Source organism: Dipodomys spectabilis, unplaced genomic scaffold (genome assembly GCF_019054845.1).
Source record: "Dipodomys spectabilis isolate Male_0828 unplaced genomic scaffold, ASM1905484v1 ptg000002l, whole genome shotgun sequence".
NCBI lineage: Eukaryota > Metazoa > Chordata > Mammalia > Rodentia > Heteromyidae > Dipodomys > Dipodomys spectabilis.
In genome coordinates this window covers 60,726,040-60,749,220 of record NW_024870679.1, presented here as the reverse complement: position 1 = coordinate 60,749,220, position 23,181 = coordinate 60,726,040, and the positions used below count along the sequence as shown (strand labels likewise).

Here is a 23,181-nt window from a genome sequence, read left to right as displayed (position 1 = left end):
TTGTCCAGGGCAATCTCCCTACCTGTGGCCTTTTAAGCAGTTGTGATGACAGGTTTCTAACACTCCAGCCCAGAATATTAAGATGGTCTCACTAACTTTTGCCCAGGCTGTCTTTGAACCAAACTCCTTCTGACCTCAGTCTCCTGAGTAATGGGGATTACAGGTATAAGCCACTATACTTGGCCTACAAGTACTTTCAAGGCATATGCCACTTAAGCCATGTCTGAGAATATAAAACATCAAAAGGACAGGCGCCTCCATGGTTGAATATAACACTGTACTCATTTAACTAGGAAAAAAACACCCTATATAAAACTCTAAAATGTAGTCTTTAGTAGCATACAGACTCATATAATTCCATATACTGCCAAAGGAACTGCTTTGCTTCATTACAGAAATTAGAACTATGATAGAAGGGATTTCCAATCTTTGAGTTATGACTGTGTATTCTAATTAACAACATACCCTTGCACTAACAACCAGTTTCACTTCAATCACTGAGTAAGTCCCAATATTGTAATAGAATTTTATTGCTTTCAAATTGAATTTAATCACTTGGGGGGGGACGAATATAAGGAATTTATCTAAGGTTTTCAAATTAAATTTCTGAACTGGGATAGTTTATTTTTAGAAGTAAAATGTCTCCTACATTTTTTCTTAGCTCTCAAGCAACATTTGTTTCTCTAACCGGTTTTTCTCCATATTCACTAATCAACCTATTATTATTTGTGTGTGTGTGTGCGTGTGTATGTGTGTGTGTGTGTGTGTGTTTGTGTGTGGTGTGTGTCTCAGTACTGAGACTTGAACCCAAGGCTTCATATTCTTTTTCTGCTCCCAGCTGGTGCTCTACCATTTGAGCTATACCTTCACCTCTTACTTTTACCGGTTACTTGGAGATTAGAGTCTGATGGACTTTCTTGTCCTGGATGGCTTCAACTGTGATCCTTCCATCTCAGCCTCCTAAGTAGCTAGGATTATAAGCATAAGTCACCAGCACCCAGACAACCCACTATTATTTTACAGACTTCTCTACAGCACATTTCTTTAACCTCTCTGAAAATCTTCATCAATTTGATTAAATTACAACTTCAAAACTTAGAATCTAAGCTTCAAAGTTGGCTAGTAGATAGAATTCATTCATTTTAAGCATATATTTTTAGAATTATAAAGAAATCATATATTTGTTGTGGCTTTAGAGACAGGCTGAGATTTCCTAGGTGCTATAAGGTCTGTGGCTCTAATATAAGGTCTGTGGCTTAGCTATACGATCCATTGCTCCCAACATCAACTACAGTGAAAACAGGGATTATACTGTGAGGGAGGGACATACAAAGCAACAAAGAAATCATCTTATAAATATGTTAGAAACAATTGCAAGAAAGAAAAAAATTTGAGTCCTTATCTTGGGGTTCATTTCACCTAACATCAACTTAACTGACCGTATCTGCTTGTTTCAGACATATACTAGTAATTGCAAATAAGGGAAACCATGGGACCTATGTTTCTTTGGACCTGGCTTACTTCACTTAGTATAATTTTTCCAAAGTCTTTCCATTTCCTAACAAATGGTGCAATGTCATTCTTTCTGATGGAGGCATAGAATTCCATTGTGTATATATACCACATTTTCTTGATCCATTCATCTACTGAGGGGCATCTGGGTTGGTTCCATATCTTAGCTATGGTAAATAATGCTGCAATAAACATAGTTGTGCTGATAGCTTTGATGTTGGTATAATTTGTGGAGGGGAAGGGGAAAAGCAAATTGTTTAAATAGGGATACAGGTGGACCCACTGCAACAAAGAGATGTACAAGACGTTAGGTCGAAAACAAACTTTACAACTTTGGCAAGCGGGGAGAAGTGGTAGGGATGGGAAGGGGAAACAAAGGAGGAGAGGAGGAGGCAACAATGCTTGATAAGAAATGTACTCATTACCTTGCCCATGTAATTGTTAAGCCCTCTGTACGGTATTTTCACAATTAAAAAAAAAAGATCCATGGCTCCCAATCAGCAGAAAGAAAACTCTTAAAGGTACGGTACAGTACTCAGTCAGTTACAGATAAAACATCCATTGTTCTTGGCTTACTCAGGCTTTTGAAGATCACTACACATTACTCAGGTAAATTTCCCCAACATCAGAAGAACAGAGAAGTAGCATGATAAGTTCAATGCAGCCAGAGGAACATATCAAGGCCTGGTCTCCAAAATGCAAGTAGATAATCCTCTAGAGAACTCCTTTGTCCTTTTACCTTGTGAAGCAAGCAGTCTATGAACTGGAAAGTGGGCCCTCACTGGACACCAAATCTGCTGGCAAACTGAGCTGAGGTTCTCCAGGGAGAAAGCCATTTCTATTATTTATTAACCTTTCAGTCCATGGTCTTAAGTTATAGTAGCCAAATGAAACAAAATGTGTTAAGAAGTCATGCTTTATTTTCCCAAATACTCAAAAAAGGCACAAAGTATGCTGGAATTACCAAAATCCTATCATCATTTCTTTCTAAATAAACTCAGAATCTGACCCCTCCTGACCCGCTCTTCTGTTTCTACATGTCATCTCTTACCAGGATTCTTACATTCACCTCCTGCCTGGACTCTTGTCCACACTGTGATCACTACAGAGCACAAGACCCATCGTCACACCTCCATTTAAAATGCTGTACTGGCTTGAAGTAAATGCCAAGTCCTGATGGTACCTGAAATGATCTTCCATGTTCTGGTCCCTCTGGATGTCACCTTGGACCGATTTCTCCCCTCTCATCCCTACCTCCTTGCTCCATTCAGCCCATGTCTTCCTTGCTATTTCTGAATACAACACACATACTCTCATTTCAGGTCCTCTGCATTACCTGTTTTCTCTAGCCTGAAAGTTTCTTCCTACAAATATCTATAGGGCTTGCTCTTATTAAATCCGCACAGAGTCTGTTCAATAGCACCCCTTTTTGTCGCCTATCCTTCTACCTACTTTGTTTTTCCCAACATGCTTACTGATACTTGACATACTCTAGGTTTGTTATCGGGATACATTATTTAACTGGGATCCTAGCTCCAGGAAAACAGAGGTTGTTCCATTCTTACTCATTCCTAGCAATGGGGCAAACAATGATAGATTAGCAAATAATATCTATAAATATTGATCAACTGCATGAATAAATAAATCTTGTGCTTGTTTTTTATCCAGAACTCAATGAACATTCTTCAGCCTTACAACTACATGCTACTATATTTCTACTTTTAAGAATCATACCCCTTGTATGAATCATTTTGGACTTGGCATCATATGAATATCAAGAAACACATCTTATTTCTCTTTGTACCTTAACAAGGACTCAATCTGAAGATATACTGAACACACCTGAATCTCCTGAGCTGTCCTTGAGCAAGTAATTCAATACTAATTCTACAATCACTAAAGAATGTTCTGCTTTCATAAATAACTAGCAAATTTAGTGCAAATGAAATTGAAGGAGTGTGGTACCTGGCCGACTTGTGTCTGACACCCATTTTGTACTAATGTGGAAACCACAGAAAATGTTTTGAATGATGTAACAAATCAACAGATTTTCAGAGGATAGTGAAAATTACTTGGCAAAAGCTTGATCTATTAACTCTATGTAAAAATGGCTACATGTCACTTGACATGAGGAATTTTTTTCTAAAACAGCTGAATCGATCCAAACTTCTATTCATTAAGTGGTATTTCAAACAAAAAGCTTTCCTCTACCAAGGAAAAATTAAATTATGATCAATGTATTGAAAATTATGCCTCAAATTTCAAACTTCTATCAAATCAATTAAAATTAAAAGTCAGATTCTAAAGGGTTAAGTCTTCATCACTGAGAAAAGCCAAGTGTATTTAGTAATTTACTCTCCAAGATTTGGGGAAATAAAACCTTTGCAACCCTTTCCTTTGAAAACTGATATTCCATTAATATAGTAATCAAAACAGTTGACATGCTAGAACTCTTTTTTACTGTGCAAAAGTAGCAGCAGCATTAACAATAAAGGATCTGGTAAATGAAATTCCTGCCTTATATATGCTACTCACCTGTGGTATAAGTCTATCCAAGTGTTCAGCTCGATTTCCATGAGAAGGGTGTGTAGATAACCATTCTGGCAATTTGGGATGACCATGAAGGCTTTCTGCAAACTCCATTTGCTGCCAAAACACTGAACTGGCTCTTACATCCACACAAGCCTGAAATCAACATTAATAAAAGCACAAAGTGAGCTTAGTTACAAAAACATGCTTAAAAATTTATCTTAGGGGGCTGGGAAGGTGGCTCAGTGGTAGAGAGCTTGCCTTGCATGCATGAGGCCCTGGGTTCGATTCCTCAGCACCACATACACAAAAAGAAAAAAGCCGGAAGTGGCGCTGTGGCTCAAGTGGTAGAGCACTAGCCTGGAGCTGAAGAGCTGAGGGACAGCGCCAGGCCCAGAGTTCAGGCCCCACGACCGGACCCAAAAAAAAGAAAAAAAAATTTATCTTAGCCAGACAAGCATGGTGGCACATACCTATAAACTTGGGAGGATGAGACAGGAGGATTGTGAATTCTAAGACAGGCAGAACTACATAGCAAGACCCTGTAAAAAGAAAAAGGAAGAGCCAGGTGGTGGTAGCTCATACCTAAAATCTTAGCTACTCAGGAGGCTAAGTGCTGAGGATACTGGTTTGAGGCCAGTCAGAGCAGGGAAGTCTATGAGACTCTTATCTTTAATTAAGACTCCTATCTGAAAAAAAAAAAAATTTTAAAGAGCCAGAGATAAAACTGTGGCTCAAGTGGTATAGAGCTAGCCTTTGGCATAAAAGCTCAGGGACAGTACGAAGATCCTGTTCAAGTCCCAGAACAAATACAAATAAAAAAGAAAAGAAAAGAAAGTAAGGAAGAAGAAGAGAGGGGAAAAGAGGAAGGGGGAGGGAAAGAGGGAAGGAAAAGGAAAAAAAGGGACGAAAGGGGGGAGGAGGGATGGAAAAAGAAAGAGAATGGAAAGGGGAAAGAAGGAAGGAAGGGAGGGAGGGAAGGAGGGAGGAAGGAAGGAAGGAAGGAAGGAAGGGAGAGAGGGAGGGAGGGAAGAAGAGGGGGAAGGAGGGAGGGAGGGAAGGAGGAAGGAAAAAGAAGAGGAAAAACATATGCAGGAGGTACATCGGTCATCAATCAAATCTGATTTAAGGAGGAGCACACCATGACATAATAATCAACTCACAAAAGAAAGAAAGAATTTCAATAGCAGCAAGAGATAAGAGACATATCATATTGAAAAAAAAAATGAGTCTCAATACAACTGCAGATAGATTTCAATACAACTTCAGGTAGATGTCTCAACAGAAACTCTCTCCAAGAGACAGTGAAATGGCTGTATATTTAAAGTGATAAAGGGAAAATCCTGCTAATCAATAATAAATTTATACAGCAATGATGTCTTTCAGAATAAAAATGTTCTAAGACAAGCAAAAACAAAAGGAGTTCATTATCACTAGACTTTTCTTATAGGAATTTTTTAAGGGAGCTCTTTAAACTGAAATGAAAAGCTGCTAATCAATAAGATGAAATATACAAAAGACAAACCAGTGATATATGTTAAACTAAAACATACTTAGAATATTGTAGAATTTTAATGATGGTGTATAACCATCCTTATTAAAAAGGTTGAAAGACACAACTATTCATAAGAATTATAGCTAAAATGAATTGCGATAGGATTCCTTCTGAAATGAAAAAATTAACCAAGCACTTCAAATGGAAGGAGGGGTAAAAATGTACAGTCCTTGAATGTAATAAAAATTAAATTATTATCAGCTTGAAATTCATTGTTAAAAAATAAGCCTCATGTCAACTATAAAGCAAAAATCTCTAGTACGAGCATAAAACAAAAACAGGATGGAAAGCACACCGCTACAGAAAACCATCAATGCACAAAGAATATAGTAAGAGTGGAAGAAAGAAATTAAGTATCCACAAAACAACTAGCAAAGTAGACTAAGTCCTTACCTATCAATAATGCCTTATATGTAAATGGATTTAAATGTTAAAAAAAAAAAAAAGGACAACATGGGGGTGGGGGGAGATGGGAAGGAATGGGAAGGGGAAACAAAGGAGGAGGCAACAATGCTCGATAAGAAATGTACTCATTACCTTGCTCATCTAATTGCAACCCCAATGTACAGTATTTTCACAATTTTTTAAAAAAAGTGTGGGGAAAAAAGACAGCACTGGGTGGATTATCTAAAAATAAAAATAAAAACAAGATCCAACTATACACTGCTAACAAGAGCCTGATTTATTTTCAAATTAATTTATTAATTAGTGATTCTTTATTAGAACCAGCATGAACATTTAGACATACTATTGCAGTACAGTGCACAAACATTATCAAAAATGAAACATGATCCAACCAGTCTTCATGTAGAGTCTAAGAATTTGACCTGACTTTTAAGGACACATACAGATAGAAAGTGAAGAGTTAGGAAAAAGATATTCAGCAAAATCAGAAACCAAAAGAGCAAGGAAGCTATACTTTCATCAGGCAAAATATATTTCAAGTTGAAAAGTATAAAAAGGGACAAAGAAAGGATACAGTTTTAAAGAGATCAACTCATCAAGAGGATATAATAATTGTAAATGTGTTTGCATCCAACATCAGAGCCCTAAATACATAAAGGAAACATTAAAGGACCTAAAGGGAGTGATAATGGAATACAGCAATAGAGGGACACTTCAATACCTCACACTTTCAAAATGAACAGATCATCCAGACAGAAGATGAATAAGAAAACACTGAGCTTGAACAACACATAGACCAAATGGAGTTAATAAGCATCCACAGCAACAAAATACACATTCTTCTCAGGACATACAATGCATTCACCAGGCTAGATCAAATGTTAGAACACAAAACAAATCTCAGTAACTGTAAGAACACTAAAATTATATCAAGCATTTTTTCTAACCAGATCAATGTAAGTCTGAATCAGTAATAGAAAAGTCTCCCGTTAAGGGGATAAATTCTACCAGAGTTTTAAGGGACTAAAGCCAATCTTTTGCAAACATTTCTATAGATATATGTGTGTGTATGTATATATATATGTGTGTGTGTGTATTTATATATGTTGTATATATGTATATATGTACATATATATCAAAGAGAAGGGAATATATCCAAATACCTTTCATAAGGCCAACGTAATTCTGATAGCAAAAACAGATGTTGTTAAAAGAAACTTAAGCCAGACATCAGCAACTCATGCCTGTAATCCTAGCTACTCAAAAGACTGAGAAGTCAAGCTGAGATCTAAGGAGGCTGAGATCTTAGGATCAGAGTGCAAAGCCAGCCTGGGCAGGAAAGTATCTAAGACTCTTATCTACAATTAACCACTAAAAAGCTGGAAGTGGAGCTGCAGCTTAAGTGATAAGAGTGCTAGCCTTGGGTTAAAAAAAAAAACCCTCAGGGACAGCACCAAGGCCCTGAGTTCATGCTTCATGACCAGCGCAAAAAAAGAAAAAATATATATGGGGTATGATTCCAGTGGTAGAGTACCCTAATTTCAAGCTCCAGTACCACTAGAAACAAGCAAACAAATAAAAAGAAACACAGAAAGAAATTGGAAACATTATACTGTAGTTTATTTAATGCTAAAGTGTTTTACCAAAGCTCTCTACATCCTATGATTGTCAGCATGTCAGCTTAAAAATCAATACAATAAATTATGTCTTAAATAATTTTCATGTACATTTCTTAGGTAAAGCTTTGTCACAAGAAAATACTAAGAGGGCTGGGAAGGTAGCTCAGTGGTAGAGCGCTTGCCTTGAATGCCTGAGGCCCTGCGTTCGATTCCTCAGCACCACATAAGCAAAAAGAAAAAAGCCGGAAGTGGCACTGTGGCTCAAGTGGTAGAGCTCCAGCCTTGAGCTGAAGAGCTGAGGGACAGCCCCCAGGCCCAGAGTTCAGGCCCCACGACCGGACCCAAAAAAAAGAAAAAAGAAAATACTAAGACGTAAAATTACATCAATTAGTAAATAAAGACTCATTTATGTGGGTCAAAAAATAAAGTTCTAAGTAAGACTTAAGATATAACTTGTTAAACAAGATGATTAAACAAGGTGATTCCCTTATTTGCTGTTTTTCCTTCTTAAATGACTAGCCAAGAACCTCAGTCAGACTCAAATAAAACACAGGGCAGTTCGCTGTCATGAGAGCTCAGAATACTTTCTGGGAAAACAAGACTGGAAGGTCTTGCTAGTAACTAGGTATGTTATTAGGTGAACAGATACACTTCTGTGGACTCTGGATTCTTACCAGGAAAAGGAGAAATCAGCTCCCAGTTTCCTTCTTGCTCCAAAAGCCTGTGATTCTATAATCTACTATTTTACATAAAGCTTAGAATTTGGGGGAGTTTTTCCCCTTATTTCTTATTTCTGTGGTGAAAGTAGATTCTGTTTGTTACTCAATTTGCTCACTAGATGGTGCTACTGGCATAGTTATATCAGGTTATATGAAGAAACCAGCAGTGTTTCCCAGAAGGAGCATTGTAACTTCTGGCATCTGGACAATTCCTCCCTGTGAGGGCATTCCAAGACACCTTAGAGTATTTTTCAAACCTAGTTCCCACCCATTAAACAAAGTAATCTGTCCATAATCGTTGTCACAATCAAAAATAATCATACATACTGTTCTCCTAAGAGACTGCCCAAGTTTAGAATCACTAAAAGAAAATTAGCTTTCCTTTTCACATATAAATAATGAATTCTCAAAAACGAATGGTTTACTTGGTTGTAAAATTAATTTTAAAAGGGCATTTCTGAAATGACTATAAAGTATCCAAGTTTCCTTACAGTGACAAATAAATATGCACCGCTACCAAAATAATGCATAGAATTTTTTTGGGTCAGGTGATAACCAGACACCATAGTCCAACTAGTAATTATTAACTCATATTAATAGTTCTCATGATTCTCATAATTAAGAGATCATGAAAATGAGAAGTTTAAAGACTGGTTAAAAATATCATCATGTAAAATATACTCATTAACAGCAGAGCAGAAGAAAGAACCTTCAGGAGGGTGAACGAGCTCTGCTGGGTAACTTCGTTTTAGGGAATTTTCTAACATTTGTTTGGCCCTGGGCCTTGAAACCTCATAAATCCAGGGGAATAGCACAGGACAGACAGGCATAGCTCTCAGGAACTGTTCCCACTGACCAAGCTCATATGACTGATATAAAATCAGAATTCCAGCTTATTAATTTACAGAGATAACTACAAAGTACACAACACATTCTTTCTCTTTTAGGAACGTGACAATGAAAGCCTTGCTCTAACCAGAAGGTTGCCTAGTGAGGAGAGAATTAGGAAAAGTAGAATTAAGTTACATGACTTGAATATTAAATGACAAGAAGCCTAGAGAATCTGATGGGAGGTGCTCAGTGTTAAGAGCACTAGATTTAATACACGAATCTCCATGGGGATTACCCTTGGAGACACACACACACACACACACACACACACACACACACACACACACACACAGTCTGATGTACCAACGTATAAAAATGGATATAAGCCACAAAAATAACAAAGTCCAAGTTATGAAAAATAGTTAAGAAAAAATCATTATTTGAGGTAAATTCCCATTTCTCAGACTAGAAAAAAGCCTAAAATACGTTACATGATTTCCCTACAGTAATGAGGAAGATAAAAGCTCAAAGAGCTGGGAACCTAAAATCCTAATCTCTGCACTGGAGAAGGTCTAAAATCCTTTGAAATGATAACAAAAGAGCCCTGCCTATTCAGTTTTACTCTGTCACTGGTGCTCTAGAACTGCGTCTGTATTTCAGCCATACTGAATTTTCAGTTCCTGGATTAGATCACGGTTTTTCTTGCCTGTGAGCATGGTTGGTATGCCAGCCACCTCACCCCCACCCCTGCCTCTGTGAACCTATTTCTCTCAAGAGGATACTCTTTTCAGAGCTGAACTTTGCATCTTTCTTTCTCAACGCATTCCACAGACATCTCTTCGCCATACTTTCCCAAAGGCTAGATGTCTCCTCTGTGCCTTTTGTTAGAATCTTCATTGAATGTCTGTCTCCTACTTAAAATCCAACTTCTATGAAAGTATTGTTTGTGTATTCTTACAACCTAGCAGATAATAAGCACACGAAAAATATATGTCCAATTGATAACAGCAATGTAACAAAAAAGAGAGTTTGTAAAATCTGTTTTCTGATGATCGTAACCCATGCACAAAAGACTATTACCCATCAGAAGTAGAGTGCTGGTCAGCCCAGAAAAGGCCAATGTAAATGTTGGCCAATGTGCATTTAAGTCTTACCTTAGGAAAGTGAGTATCCCAGCCTAGTAGACCTGCTTTTTGTTTGTGGCAGAGTAGAGAACAGAAAAAGATGAATGAATGGAATCAATCAATCTGTAAAGAGATGGGTGCAGGAGTCTAGGTATAAGATAGCATAGTGGGGTGAAAACTTATAAGTTGCCACCAGGAAACTTGATTAAACGTTAAAACATTAAGAGGAGACTTAAAAGGGTTTTTTTTTTAATGCAACTGAATACAAAGTAGTACATTTACTGACAAAAGGAAGAGTAAATCATCAGCAGGTAAGGGGAATCAAAAGTTAAGTTTGAGATAATTATTGTGAAACAGAGAAGAGGAAATGAAAGACAAATACTTTAAAAAATTTTTGAAGTGGTACTCTAAGGACTTTAATCATATCAGTTTTATGAGACACTGTTCCTGTGATATAGACAAGGAAGTTGAGACACAAAAGGAAAAATAACTTGCTTACAGCAAACTGGCACTCTGGCAAAGCAAATTCTCAAATTTGGACAGCCTAGTTCTAAAGCCCGTACATCAGCACTGCACTGAAATGCTTCCCCCACAGTTCAAGGATCTAAGAAAGGTTTAGTATCTGATATTGAAAAAGAAGAGTTGAGGTTCTTAATAAAAGTAACCATAATAAATAGAAAAACCTCACTTTCTTCCCTCCCAAGCCACAAACAATGACATCGAGTTTGATAGGATTCACCAGCAAATACACTCAAATGGCCACAAAGAAAAGGCTTACACACACATTCCCTATGAACTGTCTCCAAAGAGCTGCCCCTCAACTACTGTAATCTGACTGTGAAATTCACTATCCCAGCCTAAACACACAGAGATTCTGACAAATTTCTTAATGAACCATATTTCCTATGAAATGTAAATAAACAATCATGAGTCATTAATTTGGGGAGTGATATATCCAGGCCTGCGAGAGTAACTGGCCTAGACTTGTCTTTCCAATATGAGTAACAATAAGCCTGAAAAAAATGTACCAGTCAACATGGCCATGTATTTATAACATACCATGTGATTTTTGTTGTTGTTTTTTAAATACTTATACAGTAACTCATATATGATAAATAGTGAGTGTTTGCTGAAACGCTGGTAGATGATATGCAGGCAAATGCTCACTCCTGTGGTGACAGAGGATTGGAAGAAAGCAGAATGCGTTTTGGAAAAGAGTGAGGTGAAGACTGTAAGGAAAGCTGTTGGAAAACCAATGGAATACTGAGGCAGGTATACAAGAGAATTGTGACAGGCTAACTTTGAGGATTCTATTCATTTTCCCTTCACTAATTGGCCTATCATTGTTGGTTGATCAGAATTAAGTCATATCACATGCTCCCTCTTTCTTTCTTTTATTCTCTTCTAACCTTCACAGAAAAATGTCATCAGCAAAATAATTTTTCAGGTGTTAGGCACAGTGAAATATGCCATTCATATTTACGCTGATAAAGATTCCTTATCATAACTCCATCTTGTTTCTTTTTCTCCCCAAATTTTTTTAGCAAGGATTTATTTTAGTATAACGGGATGAAGTGAGAAGGAATGGCAGGAGAGTGGGGAGAAACATTTTCTGCTTTCCATGCAGCAAATGCAGACAGGCTCCCTTCCATTATCTGATAAAAGCATTTTTGTTTCTTTTCTATGTTCTTCACCCATGGTTTAACCCCTGTTTTCACTGTATTTTATTCCAGTGCCCTGCATCTTGTAAATACATTTTTCTAATTTGGAGAGGGGAAAGGGAAATAACAAAATGCTGAAATAAGGATACAAGTTGACCCATTGTAACAATGCGATATACAAGACATTATGTTGAAAACGAACTTTACAAGTTGGGGGGGGAGAGGGATGGTAGGGGAAAAACAAAGGAGGAGGTAACAATGCTCAATAGGAAATGTATTTATTACCTTACTCATGCAACTGTAACCCCTCTGTACAGTATTTTTACAATAAAAATATACACAAAAAAATTTTAAATTTTAAAAATTTAAAAAGAACACAAGAAATTTGAGTGAGATGTGAAAAAGAAATCTTCATTCACCACAAGTGTGGCCACTGTGAAAATAAGAGCCAATTTGGAGTTTCCTCAAAACCTGTAAATACACCTACCCTATGATCCAACAATGCCACTCCAGCAAATATCCAAAGGAATACAGGTCAGGATATACCAGAGACATGTGCACACCCCATGTTCACTGTAGCACTATTCATAATAACTAAGCTCTGGAAGCAACTCAGATGCCCAAGAACATGAAGACTGAATCAAAAATATGTGACATAATACATACATACATACATACATACATAATGTGTATGAATATTATTCAGCCATAAAGAAAAAATAAAAATATCTCATTTGCAAGGAAATGTACAGACCTGGAAATCATAGTAAGCAAATTAAGCCAAGTTCAAAAGGACTAAGTATGGTATATGCATATATGAGATACCATGTGAAATTCCTTTGAATAATCAACACGTGCGTGAACACTAAGAAGTTGAAACACGGCTTCTTTCAGATGTAAGGACTAGCGAGTGAGCGGCTGATGCCCAGAGAGAAAGAAGGAGGGTGAATATAGATAAAATACGGTATGTGGAAGCATGAAAATGGAACACAGAAACTTGCTGAGACTGGTTTGAAAAAAGGGGCAGGGGAAGAGAGGGAGAATGACAGAGGGGTAACTCCGTTCAAGATAGTTTGTACACATGAATGGGCATGTTATCATGAAATTCCCTTGTACAACTAATTGATCCTAAGTTAAAATGAGACACAACCATTTGTTGCCTAGAATAAATGCACCTCATTGACAATGACAAACACAAGCATAAAGTCCCTAGCAAATGTAGACTAAAAGCAAGCACAAATAGTTATACTCATACCTGAAAAAGCCCACTGCAAGCCAAAATTAGCCAGAAGACACAGAGGGTCACTTTATATTGATAAATAGAACAATACACCAAGAGGATTAAACTCCATAAACATACATGGACCAACAGATAAGTCATACAAACAAAAAAGGTCCATAAGGAATTATGAGCATTAATCAGCACTATGGATCAAATGGAATTGGTAAACATTTATAGAATATTCCACCCAACAGCTGCAACCCATGGAACTTTTTCCAAAACAGATCATATTTTAGGACATGAAGTAGGTTCTAACAAATACAAGAAAACTGAATAACTTGTGCATTTAATCAGCCTACAATGGTATAAAACTAGAAACCAACAAGAGAAACCACAGAAAATACCTTAACACATGAGGAACAAACAATTCACTTTTGAATGAACAATGGGTTGTTGAAGAAATAAGAGAGAAAATAAAGAATTCCTACAAGCAAATAAGAATAAAAATACAATATAACTGAAACTTTGGGACACAGCAATTACATTAAAAGAGAGACACACAGATTCAGAGAAAGAACTACAAATAGGTAACATAACAATGCATCACAAACTCTAAGAAAAACAACAATAAGCCAAATTGAATAGCAGTAGATGGAAAGAAGGAAAAGGTATCAAGATAGAAATAAATATGTATTCAAATGTTTTTTTTCTTTCATGCGATTTTTTCTAACACATTTGTAAGATTATTTCTTTGTTGCTTTGTATGTCCCTCCCCCACGGTATAACCCCTGCTTTCACTGTATTTGATGTCGGTATAATTTGTGGAGGGGAAGGGGAAAAACAAATCATTTAAATAGGGATACAGGTGAACCCATTGCAACAATGAGATGTACAAGTCGTTATGTCGAAAATGAACTTTACAACTTTGGTGGGGGGGGGGAAGGTTGGGGGGGTGGGGAGGATGGGAAGGGATGGGAAGGGGAAACAAAGGAGCAGGCTACAATGCTTAATAAGAAACATACTCATTGAGGGAGGGGCAGGAAGGATGGGGGGAAGGATGGGAAGGGATGGGAAACAAAGGAGGAGGCTACAATGCTTGATAAGAAATGTACTCATTGTCTTGCCCATGTAATTGTAGCCCCTCTGTACAGTATTTTCACAATAAAAAAATAAAAAATAAAAATAAATAAAAAAGAAATGTACTCATTATCTTGCCCATGTAATTGTAACCCCTCTGTACAGTATTTTCACAATAAAAATGAATGGTACTAAATATAAAAAAAAGAAAAATACAATGAAAAAAATGTAGGTACTTTGATAAACAAGATTTATAAACACTTAGCCAGAGGAATGAAGGAGAGAACTTAACAGAATGAGAGGTGACACAGGGAATGAATACCAAAGAAATCCAGAAGTTCAATAGGGAATATTTTAAAAACCTATAGCCTAATAAACTGAAAAATCTAGAAGAAATGAACAGATTTCTAGATATATGTGACTTACCAAAATTGAGCCAAGAGGATACAAACCATCTAAACAAAACAGTAACACACAATTAAATTGAAGCAGTAGAAGAGTATCCCAACAAAGTAAAGCCCATTTCACATGACTCAGAATGGCTGTCATCAAGAAACCAAACAACAAATGCTGGTGTGCACGTGGGGGAAATGGGATCCTTAGAGCAGCCACTGTGGAAGTCAATATAGAGTTAAAAAACAAAAATTAAATTTAAAAATCAAAGTTACACCTACTACACTGTTCTGCTGTAATACTCCTGGCCATATAGCCAAAGAAATGTTAAGTCAACATACAATAGTGACACCTGTACACCTATATTCAAAGCAGCAATATTAACAACAGTAAAGCTATAAAAGCAGCCTAGATGCCCATCAGCTAATGAGTGGATAAAGAAAATGTGATAGACAGATAGGTGACAGAGACATACACAATGGAGTATGATTCTGTCATAAAGAATGATAAAATTCAGTTTACTGGCACAAGAACAGACCTGAGGACCAATGGAATAGAACTGAATGAAGATCCAAAAATGAATCCACAGACCTATAGCCATCTAATCTTCAATAAGGGAGCTGAAAAAATAGAATGGAAGAAAGACAGCCTCTTCAGTAAATAGAGCTGGCAAAATTGGTTAAATACTTGTAGAAAACCAAAGCTAGATCCTTATATATCACCCTGCACCAGAATCAACTCCAAATGGATCAAAGACCTCAAAGTCAAAGCAGATACCCTGAAAACATTACAGGAAGGAATAGGAGAAACTCTAGGGCTCCTTGGCACAGACCAAATTTTTTTTAATAAAGACCCAGAAACACAACAAATCAAAGAAAGGTTGGACAAATGGGATTGCATGAAACTGCAGAGCTTCTGCATGGCAAAGGACACAGCTAATAAGATCAACAGAAAGCCATACTTCACTAGCCATACAACAGACAAGGGTCTCATATCTAAAATATACTTAGAACTCAAAAAATTAAATCCTCCAACAACAAATCCTCAAAGAAACAACTGCCAGATTAATAAGTGGGCTCAAGACTTAAGGAAATAATTCTCTGAAGAAGAAATAAGAATGCCAATAGATACATGAAGAAATGTTCAACTTCTCCAGCCATAAAAGAAATGTAAATCAAAACAACAGGAGGAGGCAACAATGTTTGATAAGAAATATACTCATTATCTTGCCCATGTAATTGTAACCCCTCTGTATGGTATTTTCACAATTTAAAAAAAAAAAAACCATTGAGGGCTGGGAAAGTGGATCAGTGATAGAATGCTTGCCTTGCATGCATGAAGCCCTGGGTTCAATTCCTCAGCACCACATAAGCAGAAAAAGCCAGAAGTGGTGCTGTGGCTCAAGTGGTAGAGTGCTAGCCTTGAGTTGAAGAGCTGAGGGACAGCGCCCAGGCCCAGAGTTCAGGCCTCACATTGAGATTCTACCTCACCCCAGTTAGAATAGCTATAATCAAGAAATCTAACAAAAACAGATGCTGGGGGGGGGGGGGAGGGAGGGGAGGAATATGGCCAAAAGGGAACCCTACTGCATTACTGGTGGGAGTGTAAACTTGTTCAACCACTTTGGAAAGCAGTATGGAGGTTCTTCAAAAGACTACCATAGAGCTCCCCTATGACACAGCAATCCCACTTTTGGGCATTTACCCAAAAGATCAAAAAACAAGGCCATACTAAAGCTACCTGCACAACGATGTTTATTGCAGCATTATTCACCATAGCTAAGATATGGAACCAACCCAGATGCCCCTCAGTAGGTGAATGGATCAAGAAAATATGGTATATATACACAATGGACTTCTATGCCTCCATCAGAAAGAATGACATTGTCCCATTTGTTAGGAAATGGAAAGGCTTAGAAAAAATTATATTACGTGAAGTAAGCCAGACCCAAAGAAATATAGGTCCCATGGTTTTCCTTATTTGCAATAACTAGTATATGTCTAGGATAATCTTACCAGACTAAGCAGAAAAGGTCAAAAGATATATACACATGACCATATAAGATGATGCTAAGCGAAATGAACCCAAGATAGGGACACAAGAGATTTTATCTTTGTCACTGTCGGTTTTAATGTACTATATATTTTTTTTGTTTCTTTTGTATGTTCTTCCCCCATGGTATAACCCGTTTTCACTGTATTTTATTCCGAGGCCCTGCATCTTGTATATACATTTGTCTAATTTGGAGAGGGGAAGGAGAAATAACAAAATGCTGAAACAAGGATATAGGTTGACCCATTGTAACAATGAGATGTACAAGACACTATGTTGAAAACGAACTTTACAACTTGAGAGAGGAGGAAGGAGTTGAGGGGTGGGGAGGGAAGGGTTGGTAGGGGGAAAACAAAGGAGGGGGTAACAATGCTCAGCAGGAAATGCACTCATTACCTTACTCGTGTAAATGTAACCCCTCTGTACAGTATGTTTACAATAAAAAATACATTTAAAAAAGAATGATTAAATTATATCATATGCAGGTAAATGACTGGAACAAGAGATCATGTCAAAAGCCATACTGACAAGTTTTCTCTCAAACATGGCAGCTAGTCCTTAAAAGTGAACGACAAGAATGTGGTCATAGTTTTGTTTGGATGGGTACCAGCAGGTTAGTGAAATGAGAAGGTATGGAGATTTGAACATGGCCCAAGTGCCCTATATGCATATATGAAAATAGAAGGAAACATGGGGGCATACTATATGCATATGGGAAAATGGCTATGAAACCCCTTTGTACATCTAATATATACAGACCAAACAACAGAAGTAAAAATTTTTTAACCAGAACATAGAATGCACATAAAGGGAATACTTGATTGACTATAGCACATTAAAATTAGAAGATTCTTGATATAACAAATTTTTTACACCTTTCTTGAGGAACCTCTTAGAGTATTTAGGCTAATAACTCCCTTAACTCCACTTAGTTAATATTCAAAGAACCACTTTTGCAAGGGAATAGTATTTTGACTTATAAAATCAAATTCATAAAACTTATGAGAGATTTTTAAAATAGTCATTAATTTGTGACTACTGGAAACTCAACAAAGGATCAAATAAAATTTGAGTTTAACAGCAAACTGGCATTATATACAATTCTTTTCATTTTCATTTTAAGTCCTAATATTCAGTTATCACAGATGATTAAAATAGACAATGCAATGTGTCATCTTCAGTAGAGAGGAATGAAGCCAACTTAGTAAAGGCCCAGAGTTGGCTCTCTGTGGTTTGAAAGAGAAAAAAAGCTACTCATCTGCTAAAACAAAAATAACCTAAATTCCTGTTACAAATATTAACAACTCAATTTGCTTGGCCAGGATCATAGTTATAATAACATTAATCTTTCTGCAGATGGAGGAAGAACAACTACACCTTTTAATGTACTCAAAAACAAACAAGAAAAACTCCTTAGATGAAAGAAGTGAAAGGAAAGAAGTAAAATAAAGAAAGCTGTAGCTCTCCAAAAGGCACACATTTTTAAATAGGGTTTTTGTGCTGGTACTGGAGGTTTGAGATCAGGTCCTTGAGCCTCCTCTTGCTCAAGGCTTCACTTCCAGCATTTTATGAGTAGTTTATTCGATCTCAGACTCCTGAGTAGCTAAGATTACAGGCATAAGCCACTGACACTTAAATATGTTTTAAAATTTTAATTCACATATATCAAATAATTTATATATATACATTATTTATATATAGAAATGTATTTCTATATATAAAACTTATTTCTAATACATAAAGGGTAGGGACACAGTAAAAGTGAGAGAGTGTTCACCTAGGAAGCACAAAGCCCTGATTTCAAACCCTAGTACCGACCTTCCCCCATACAAAAAGAAGTCCGAGATTTTATAAAACCTTATAATTATTGTACTATAATTTCACATATTCTTATCGAAAGTATAACCAAAGCTCATATCCAGAAGAGAGTTAGATGAATATTGTTAGTTATATATCCTTCCAAAGGCCACCGTCTTCTAGTTTTATCATTCAATTAAAGTTGTATAAAGGACACTATGGTTTGGATTACATCTGAGTGATCCCCAAGTGTCCACTATGTCTAAAAGTTTTCATCCCAGGATGGATCTCCTTTTCAAAAGTACCACCTATTGGGAGGTCTTTATGTCACTGGGGATATGCCTTGGAAAGAGACTGGGGACCCTGCCTATTCTCTCTTTTCCCTCTGCTCTGGCTCTACTCTGACCAATTTTCTTCTATACAAACTCCTACCACAATGGACCACCATCCTCCTTACATTCTCACCAGAACTGAGCTGATGTAGGCAAAACTGTGACCTAAACTAAACATTTCTTGTGATAGCAGCCTTCACTATTTTGCTATACCACCATGAAGCTGATTGCCACAAAGGGTTAGAGAATCCAATTCTCATTCTCTGTCCATGCCAAACACTAAGACAACCCACGTGCAGCCTATACCACATGAAGGGCTTTCACTACTGATTACTTTACCTTTGCAGCGAGTTGCAGTCCAATTTTGTCAGCTTCAGACTCCAATGTTCTGCTGTATGGTCTATCAAACATGAACTAAGAAGAAATAGTATAGAAAAAAAAACCCATTAAGGCAATTCATTTCATGACTAAAGGAATAACAAAGTGACATTTTTTAAATTAATTTCATGGAGAAATTAGGATATAATTTTCTACATTATAATTAAGACTTAAAGGACATGGTGATATAAGTATAAATATGGCCTTTATTACTATTACAGATTAATACTTTAAAAACATGGAAAAAAGTAAAATAAAAGGCATGCTTAACGAATTTCCAGGTGGTGTGCAGTATCATTAGTTAATTTCCAGTTATAACCTCACTATCAAATGCAGGGTTCCCTAAGAAAGCTTACTGATGAAAGCTTTTACTATGGCCAGGGCATATTCTGGTTGTATAGTTTAAAATGAAAAAAAAATTAAATAATAGGTGTATAACATGCAGGAATGCCTCTAGAGGATTTATTTCAGTAAGAAAATTAACCATACTGCAGAATGTTCTTTCTTTGATAAATTATCTTAATTTCCTCTTCCTTTTCCAAGTATTGATTAGCCAAGAAAATGAAATTTTCTTTTTACATTAAATAAAAATATAAATAGACATCGTAACTTTAATTTTCCTAATTACTTGTATTTATGAGCATGTTTTCCAGTTAAATTCTAATTTTCAGTAAGTACTAAAACTTTTTAGGAGATGGATCAATATGCAGGACTACTGAGAAAAAAAAGCTATTAATTGGGGAAGCAGTTTTTCAAAGGCAGTTACATATTTGTGATGGCTAGAAATAACATAATCCATCTGATCCACAGGATGTATAGCTTTCTTCCTTCTGAAGCACATGTGTTTTAAGTTGACAAACTAAATCACACAGTATCTTCACTCTCAATAGTAGTCTGTACCTGTTGCACTGACTCTACTAATACAGAATTAAAAGTACTGCTATAAATAACATCAAATGTAATGATAGCTTAGTGCAGCTAGGAACAGACCAAACTCCTTTGAAAAGACTAAGAATTAATATCTCACATTTACTGAGTCCTTACTTTGTGCCAGCAACTATGTTAAATACTTTACTTAAATCAGTGGTTCTCAGAAATGAAGGTGTGTGTGGCTACAGTGGTTGAATTCTAGCCTTGAGTGGAAAAAAAAAATCAGTGACTCAAGCTAGTGTGATTTTGTCCCCTAGGACATTTGTGAAAGTTTGGAAATTATTACTTTTTTTTAAGATGAGGTCTCACTATGTTTCCCAGGTTGGTCTTGAACTTGTAGACTCAAGTAATTCTCTTACCTCAGCCTCCCAAGAAGCTAGGATCATATATAGATGTGTGCCACCAACTCTAGCTCTTGGAGAACTTTTTTGTTAGTGACAGACTTGAAATCAGGGCCTCATGCTTGATCAGCTTGCTTGTTCATGGCTAGTACTCTAACACTTGACCGATGGCTCCAGCCCAGCTTTTTGCTCTCTAATTAGAGATGGAATTGTGCAGACTTTTCTGTCTGGGCTTCCTCTGAACCTCAATCCTCTAGGTCACAGCCTCTTGAGTAGCTAGCATTACAGGTATGAGCCATTTTGATTGTCACAACTGTAGGGAGAGAAAGCCACTAGCATCTATTGAATAGAGACCATATATACTACTAAACATCCTATGACGCACAGGAGAATTCCCCATGACAAACAATAATCCAGTCCAAAATGTCAGTAGTTCTATCAGTTGTGCATAAGTGTATATATCATTCAATCACATCAAATGAATTAATAGCACATGAATGTAGGCAATTCCCACACCACAACAAATTTAGATTAATTTCTGCTCTTCCAAATACAGAGAACAGTGTTTTATGGAGAGGAAAAAAAATTTCCTTGCCTGCAAAATTATCCAGGGGCCTCAACTTAAGGAAAAGGAATTCAAACAGAAGACAGCCCATTTTATTTTCCATCAAGCTGGAGAATTACATTCCCATGCTGCAAAGGCAGGATTCAGCAAGTATGTCCAGAGTGAAAAACAGCTATAGCATATATTTTCTATGGCCATCTTCCATTATGAAAAAGAAAAGCATTTACAGACAGATGGGGGGAAATGACATTAATTCCTTTGTCATCCCAGCAGATCAATGATAGACACAAAGTTCAAATTATGAAGTCCTATAACCAAAGTACTATCCATTTTTTCTTCTTCTTTTTGTGAACCTTCACTGCATGTAAGCGAAGTAAAATGATCTCAACACTTAACAAATGACTTAGTTATTAAGCCTCAAAAGCAGTTTGTCTCAAAGAATGTTGCACATTAGATTTGAACAGCACCCAGATGGCACTCTGATGGGTGCTCTAACAAATCATTAAATAAACAAATAGCAGGCTGTTCCTAAATAACCAACTCTCTCCCAAGACAAGAGAAAATATTTGCAGAGAAAGATGTAAAATAAAATAATTAATCAGCTAACAAAGCAGTTGTGAAGCCCTACTTTCCGTAGTGTTTTGAACAAAATGAGAGATTTAATAAATATGTAACTTCTATGAACAGAAATCAGCAAACACCTAGTAAGACTGCTGCTTTCAATATTTTTAAGGCAGGGTTCATTTAACTGGGAACAGGAGTACATAGTGGTAAAATAGCTTTAGCCAATCCCATATTCATTAAGATTTGGAGATTTCTTCCTAAAAAGAAATCTATCAAATATAAATATCTGGAGCAGGGACAATTGCTCAGTGCACTGGAAGGGAGACTGGAAGGAAGGTTCAGAGACTAGGTTTTCTCTCTGTAAAGCTACCTATGGGGAGAAAAATTACATTAGCCAAGTTACTAAGCCCTTTGAATCCATCCTTTATGTATTTTTTAAGAGATGTTCTATTCCTTAATTTAAATGCTGAGATATAAAAATCTTCCCTAAAAGTGAGAAAACATGACACCAAAATTTAGTTTCCAAATTTTATATTATGAAATATGAAAACATTGGCAGCTGGACATCAGTGGCTCACTCCTTTAATCCTACTACTAAGAAGGCTGAGCTCTGAGGATCGTGGTTCAAAACCAGACTGGGTAAGAAAGTCTGTAAGACTCTTATCTGTAATTAAATACTCAGAAAAAGTCAGAAGCAGCAATGTGTCTCAAGTAGTAGAATGCTAGCCTTGAACATAAAGAGAATCAGGGACAGCACCCAGGCCCTGAGTTCAAGCCCCAAGACTAGCAAAAAATAAAAATTAATAAAAATAGAAACATGGGTGACATTTGTTGCTTTACAGTAATATTAAAATATCTTCACCACAGGTCACTGTAAATTCAAGTGATTATCTCAGACTTACCTCTTGAAACTTAGACTGTATCCACTGGCCCAAAATTGCCAAGCTATCTCGTGGACAAATGGCCCAAATCATTGTGAGGAAAATCATACCCAGGAAATCCAACAAATGAACCAAACTAGCCTTTTCTGCCTAAAAATAATCAAAATAATGAAAATAGATTTAATAAGTTGAGAAAGTACATATTTACATTTTCTGGTTATCATGTGAATCACATAAAACAATTATATGTATTCAACTAGATTTCACCAACTAAGATCCAAAGTTTTTCTTCAGATTAGTAACAAAAAGTTCCCAGTAAGTTCTAGGTTTCCCTATGTATTTATTCATTCACTTAATTAACATTCAATTACTTACTTAACTTTAACATGCACTTAACATTTACTGACCTACTTGCTAACAGACACAAGCACAGCAACTCTACGAAAGAAGTATAATTGTCCCCATTTTATACATAAAGAAGGTGAGAAGGAATGAGATCTTTAAAGCTGCTCAAATTCACACAGCTTTTACTCAAAGAATTTTTCCTAATATAGTCATTGTATCTTAAAAAATATTTTCTTTGCATTTTTAATCATTTTAGTTTTTAATTTTTAATTATTTTAGTTTTGCATAATATGGGAGGGCTTCATTGCAGTAATGCATGCATATTCTGTACTTTGAACAAGTTCAACCC

At 36.5% G+C, this 23,181-nt stretch overlaps 1 protein-coding gene across 2 annotated transcripts in view; it reads right to left on the bottom strand.

Moving 5' to 3' along the window:
• Positions 1 to 23,181, bottom strand: part of Oma1 (OMA1 zinc metallopeptidase) — a 54,513-nt gene that overhangs the window by 17,015 nt on the left and 14,317 nt on the right. For both annotated transcript variants that reach the window (XM_042684877.1, XM_042684886.1), the window contains exons 6-8: positions 22,509 to 22,637; positions 19,168 to 19,242; positions 4,048 to 4,197 (exon numbers count right to left, since the gene is read on the bottom strand). In XM_042684877.1, the coding sequence (XP_042540811.1) occupies positions 4,048 to 4,197; positions 19,168 to 19,242; positions 22,509 to 22,637 (354 nt within the window). The remainder of the gene's footprint in view (positions 1 to 4,047; positions 4,198 to 19,167; positions 19,243 to 22,508; positions 22,638 to 23,181) is intronic.